Here is a 6,321-nt window from a genome sequence, read left to right as displayed (position 1 = left end):
CACCACATCAACTGCTTTACCCTCATCCAGCTGTTTGGTCACCTCAAAGAACTCAATAAGGTTTGTGAGGTACGACCTACCCTTCACAAAACCGTGTTGACTATCGCTAATCAAATTATTCCTTTCCAGATGATTATACATCCGATCTCTTATAAACCTTTCCAAGACTTTGCCCACAACAGAAGTAAGGCTCACTGGTCTATAGTTACCGGGGTTGTCTCTACTCCCCTTCTTGAACAAGGGGACAACATTTGCTATCCTCCAGTCTCCTGGCACTATTCTTGTCGACAAAGGTGACTTAAAGATCAAAGCTAAAGGCTCAGCTATCTCCTCCCTAGCTTCCCAGAGAATCCTAGGATAAATCCCATCCGGCCCAAGGGACGTATCTATTTTAACACTTTCCAGAATCGCTAACACCTCCTCCTTATGAACCTCAAGCCCTTCTACTCTAGTAGCCTGTATCTCAGTATTTTCCTCGACAACATTGTCTTTTTCCTGTGTGAATACTGACAAAAAAATACTCATTTAGCACCTCTCCTATCTCCTCGGACTCCACGCACAACTTCCCACTACTATCCTTGACTGGCCCTACTCTTACCCTAGTCATTCTTATATTCCTGACATATCTATAGAAAGCTTTAGGGTTATCCTTGATCCTACCTGCCAAAGACTTCTCATGTCCCCTCCTGGCTCTTCTTAGCTCTCTCTTTAGATCCTTCCTAGCTAACTTGTAACTCTCGAGCGCCCTAACTGAACCTTCACGTCTCATCATCACATAAGCCTCCTTCTTCCTCTTGACAAGTGTTCCAACTGCTTTAGTAAACCATGGTTCCCTCGCTCGACCACTTCCTCCCTGTCTGACAGGTACATACTTATCAAGGACACGCAGTAGCTGTTCCTTGAACATGCTCCACATTTCCATTGTGCCCATCCCTTGCAGTTTTTCTCTCCATCCGATGCATCCTAAGTCTTGCCTCATCGCATCATAATTGCCTTTCCCCCAGATATGACTCTTGCTTTGCGGTATATACCTATCCCTTTCCATCGCTAAAGTAAATGTAATCGAATAGTGGTCACTATCACCAAAATGCTCACCTACCTCCAAATCTAACACCTGTCCTGGTTCATTACCCAGTACCAAATCCAATATGGCCTCGCCTCTTGTTGGCCTATCTACATACTGCATCAGGAAACCCTCCTGCGCACATTGTACAAAAAAGGGCCCATCTAAAGTACTCGAACTATAGTGTTTCCAGTCAATATTTGGAAAGTTAAAGTCCCCCATAACAACTACCCTGTTACTTTCGCTCCTATCGAATCATCTTTGCAATCCTTTCCTCTACACGTCTGGAACTTTTCGGAGGCCTGTAGAAAACCCCTAACAGGGTGACCTCTCCTTTCCTGTTTCTAACCTCAGCCCAAACTACCTCAGTAGACGAGTCCTCATCAATCGTCCTTTCTGCCACCGTAATACTGTCCTTAACTAACAATGCCCCCCCCCCCCCCCCCCCCCCCCTCTCTCTTACCACCTTCCCTGAGCTTATCTCACTGAAATATCTAAACGGAAATATCTAAACCCCGGCACCTGCAACAACCATTCCTCTCCCTGCTCTATCCATGTCTCCGAAATGGCCACAACATCGAAGTCCCAGGTACCAACCCATGCTGCAAGTTCACCCACCTTATTTCGGATGCTCCTGGCATTGAAGTAGACGCACTTTAAACCACCTTCCTTCCTGCCGGTACACTCCTGCAACTTTGAAACCTTACTCATGACCTCACTACTCTCAACCTCTTGTGTACAGGAGCTACAATTCAGGTTCATGGCTCATGGGTTGATGTTCCTGCCGTGCGAGGAACATGGTTTTAGTACTTGGCCTGACCAAGTGCTCGGACAATAGAATCTCTCTTGAGACTGATAAGCTAGTGAAGGTGCAGTGGCCCCTGATATTTTTGTGACAGGCCAATCTCGTTTCTGTGCAGCCCTCTCCTGGTCCACCCCTGCAGGCTCCATGACCCTTTCCACAAAAGGAGTCAAGATCCTTAGTTTGGACATTCCACTGCCCGTCTTCCCACTCTGTGTCTCTCTGCGGTTGTGGACAATCTTCTCCTGCAGGGACACAAAAGGGGATATTGCGAGCCGGGCGCCTGGCGTGTCAGAGATTTGATTTGATTTGGGTTTATTGTCACGTGTATCGAGGTACAGTGAAAAGTATTGTTCTGCGTTCAGTCCAGACAGATCATTCCATACATGAAAAACATTGGACATACGATAGATACACAATGGAAATACATAGACTAAGACACAGATCGAGTTCATCTGGCATGTGTGGGCAGTGGGCTTAATCAGGGATTTTGATGAGTGCTGGGGGTGGGGGGAATTTGAGGATGATGCTGGAAGGTCGGGTGCTGGGAAGCTGCGAGGTGGTGGCATGTGGGCTCAAGGTGACATTCCAGCAGTTGACGGAAGGGTGGAGTGCCAAGGGGAGACGGGGGCACTGACCCTTGCAGATCAAAGTAGGGCTTTCACTTTTTCCTACATTGAGCCCCCCTCCTCCAGCTCAAGCTGCTGGCACTGCCCAGTGCTGCCACTGTCTCCTGGGTGTGATTGGTGACCTTGCTCGAGGGCCGCCTCTGCTCTACGGCATCCAGCAATTGAGCGAGGGCCCCCTCCGACAATCTGGGAGATGATCGTTGAGATGCATTCCACCTGGCTTGAATGAGATCAAGAGTTGTGGACCCGTTTGAACGCAGCACTCCCTTGATTGAAGTGCTCAGATGACCCTGGGGCACACAAATCAAATGCTTTGTGCCTCAGGGGTGGTGTTTTTAACATGAAGAATTTATTTTTTCGAAGTGTCTGAAGATTGAAATCCGGGTCACACCCCCGGATCACATCGAGTTCCGCGCCAAAAATTGACACTTTGCCATTTCTTTTTGGAAAACACTTGACTTTGTCTTTATTAATGGGTTCATATAAATTACATTGTAGTTTATTGAACAGACTGTACAAAACCAGCATGTACAGCACATGAACCTTAGTCTCATACATGTTGCTTTATGACTTGTGTCGATGGTTCATTATTCAAATTCTTTAAAAAATGTACTAAAACAAGGCAACACATAACTTACACATGTCTTACAATAAGCTGGCACATAATTTAAGAGTAACATACATTTGCGCCTCTTAAATAGTAACTTAGGCTACGTTGTTTAATCGGGGATTGTTGCGCCTAAATCATGCCTGTGCATGAAAGGCCCTTTGCTGAGGACCCACTGGGTGGAAAGTAAGTTATCTATGTTTTGTTCACGTCCTTTATCCCTTGTTGTGTCAAGGAACAGTGTGTTGGTTCCATAGCTGAAACAGTACAGTCAGTGGTTTCAGTGTTACACATCCCACATTGGCAGCTGATTGCTACAGGATAAGTATAGTAAGGGTTAACATTGGCAGGGCAGTTTGGAATGGTTATTGTTTCATAGATTATTTCCTTGTAGCTGCAAATATCTTGATAAATGGAAGCCATGGAATGCTTGCAGACTGGATCCTGAAACATGAAATTTGAAAAAAAGAAATAAGGAAAGTGGCACAATTCTGAATTAAGCAGCACAACAGGAATCATCAAAATCCTTGCTCTTTCATTATGCCATCTGATTATAATAATTGCATCGTCCACATCAACAGCGGTTTATAGTCAGTGACAACAAATAATTCAGCGCACATCACAGTCATCCCTAAAAACACAAGCAGTTTTCCAGTTATAATAATAATCGCTTATTGTCACAAGTAGGCTTCAATGAAGTCACTGTGAAAAGCCCCTTGTTATCCCCTTGCCCCAAGTCCAAAATAGTTAGGAAAGTTTATCTAATAGCATAAAATGTTTGGAACATAAAGAGAAGACTTGTTCATTTTGTTGCATGTTAATATGTTAAACCCGCCACAAATCTATTTCGCAATGGGACAGACATGCTGTGCTTTATTTTCAGCACTTTTGTGTTCGTCTTTCAGAATTCCAGCACTTGCACTTTCTTTTTTTCAATACATTTGAAGTGCCCAATTCTTTTTTTTTTCCCCAATTAAAAGGCAATTCAGTGTGGCCAATCTTGCACATCTTTGTGTCGTGGGGGTAAGACCCGGGCAGACACGGGGAGAAAGCGCAAACTCCACATGGACAGTGACCCGGGGCTGGGATCGAACCCGCGTTCTCGGTGCCGTGCGGAAGCGGTGCTAACCACTGAGCCACCGGGCCGCCCGCACTTGCACTTTCTACTTAGTTCATTTACAAAAAAGTTTGATTGTTGGTTCTAACATCGGTAACATAGATTCCGACCACTTCTGTCGTATCACAGATTACTGCACATCAAGCACGTGTATACGATGATTACTTATTAACAATTATGCGATTCCTCACCTTGGTGAAACAGTAACCAGCACACCAAGTTACATTGACCATACCACAATACCCACACTCTTCTTTTTCCACCGCGATTGTAATATTAGTCAGCTGACATCGGTTCAGTGACTGGACAGACATCCAGCACAGTAAAAAGAAAAATACATGGAATGTAGAGATCTTTGTCATCATAATTTTGAACATGAGGCTAATCTGAAAAGAATAATAAATGAACGTTGTCCAGTTAACACATATAATAACAGAGTTGTGCATTTTAATCAGCCTCCTTTACATATGAATTGTACACTTTCAGATCCAATATAGTACAAAGCTTCCTTACATAATCTGATTGAAAATAAATATTAAATATAGACTAGCATATTGAACCTTCATGATTCCCACAAATTACAGAAACCCAAGACATGTGTCGTTAACAACATGGTGTGCATGACATTTTAATCAATGTAACTAGTATTTCTGTGATATTCCACCAGGTCTGTATGTTAGTGCAAAATGATACTAAACATTCCACTTCTTCACTACATTCTCCAATTCTGTCAATAATTTATCGACACATAATCATTTTTTTCACATCTGAACACAAAGCTATATTTTAAAGAACATTAAGTTAAATATTCAATACACTATTATTATTCAGCACTGCTGAAAAATTGTCAAAAATACCTTTATATGTGAGTACATAACAGGTTTCCTTCGAGCGACAGTGCATCAGTAATGTTGAAGGCATCACAAACTGAATTTCCCTTTATACTGAACCAGTGCTATCAACTGCAAATCAAAGGATTTAAGGTTTTACCTGGACCAATCACTCCAGTTATTTGCTTCATGCATTTCCTCGCCTGAGGTAATTGGAGCTCTTAACCTTTCACAGTGATTCAGTTCAGTCTCAGCCACAATACAAAGGTTTTTTTTTACTGAAAGGCTCTTGATTACAAACCAACATGATGAAGAAAACAGAGGACAGGAAAAAAAACTTAGCAAAATTTATATTAAAAAAGAGTCTAACCATTTGAGTGCTGTGTGATTAATTAGTGTTTGCACCTTTGCTTTCCGGTTTTGTTCCATGTTTCCATTCTAAAATCTCTGAAGATTGCTGAGGACCAGTTCATTTTTTTGCAAATGGAGCCAGTCCTTCATTTAACTGAGATCTGGATAGAATAATTAATACTTGGATAACAAATCGACTATTACTTTAAGAAGTAGATGGAAAGAATAGGGGCAAAATTCAGTTTCCGGTTGACCAAGAAACGTGGTGGTGAATTGTCCTGCGATTATACAGTCTGCCCATTGACAGGAAAGTAAATTTTCCTGGGCTGTAAAATGAGTGTCCAATGTGTTATCACTCATTTTACATCATCGCTAAAAGCTAAAATTGCCATGGATGTGTTTCATCTAAAAAAGAAATGGAAATACACTGGGGTAGAACTGTTGCTTCACAGCGCCAGAGTCCCAGGTTCGATTCCCGGCTTGGGTCACTGTCTGTGCGGAGTCTGCACGCTCTCCCTATGTCTGCATGGGTTTCCTCCGGGTGCTCTGGTTTCCTCCCACAAGTTCCGAAAGACGTGCTGTTAGGTGAATTGGATATTCTGAATTCTCCCTCAGTGTACCCAAACAGGTGCCAGAATGTGGCGAATGGGGGCTTTTCACAGTAACTTCATTGCAGTGTTAATGTAAGCCTACTTGTGACACTGATGAAGATTATTATTTAGTTAAATACATCCCTATGGAGAACTGGATTATTTTGAATGAGAAATTGAAATGTTCTTGTACTAATTCAAGGAGCATTAGGAAGGACCTATTGGTATTTAGAGGTATACAGTTAAATGATAATATTTATGTTACAACCTCCACTGATGGCTCAATCAGCTTACCCAGTGAGCAGTATTGACATAGACAAGAAAAACCCGAA

General features: G+C 42.7%; 1 protein-coding gene across 1 annotated transcript; it reads right to left on the bottom strand.

Moving 5' to 3' along the window:
• Nucleotides 1-2,938: 2,938 nt before the first annotated feature.
• On the bottom strand, nt 2,939-5,156 carry LOC119971026 (follitropin subunit beta-like). Its single transcript, XM_038806138.1, has 3 exons — nt 5,076-5,156; nt 4,410-4,604; nt 2,939-3,545 (listed from the first exon to the last, which is right to left on the bottom strand). Exons 1-3 carry the CDS (start codon nt 5,091-5,093, stop codon nt 3,297-3,299), a joined length of 462 nt encoding a protein of 153 aa, XP_038662066.1. The 5' UTR covers nt 5,094-5,156; the 3' UTR covers nt 2,939-3,296.
• Nucleotides 5,157-6,321: the final 1,165 nt, after the last annotated feature.

Source organism: Scyliorhinus canicula, chromosome 9 (assembly GCF_902713615.1).
Source record: "Scyliorhinus canicula chromosome 9, sScyCan1.1, whole genome shotgun sequence".
NCBI classification, from domain to species: domain Eukaryota; kingdom Metazoa; phylum Chordata; class Chondrichthyes; order Carcharhiniformes; family Scyliorhinidae; genus Scyliorhinus; species Scyliorhinus canicula.
Note: the sequence above shows the minus strand (reverse complement) of the source record. Positions and strands in the feature narration are given on the sequence as shown.

Coding starts and splice junctions, on each gene's coding strand:
- LOC119971026 (XM_038806138.1), bottom strand. Junction 3,546..4,409: donor CTGGTTACTGTTTCACCAAG/GTGAGGAATCGC, acceptor TTCATGTTTCAG/GATCCAGTCTGCAAGCATTC.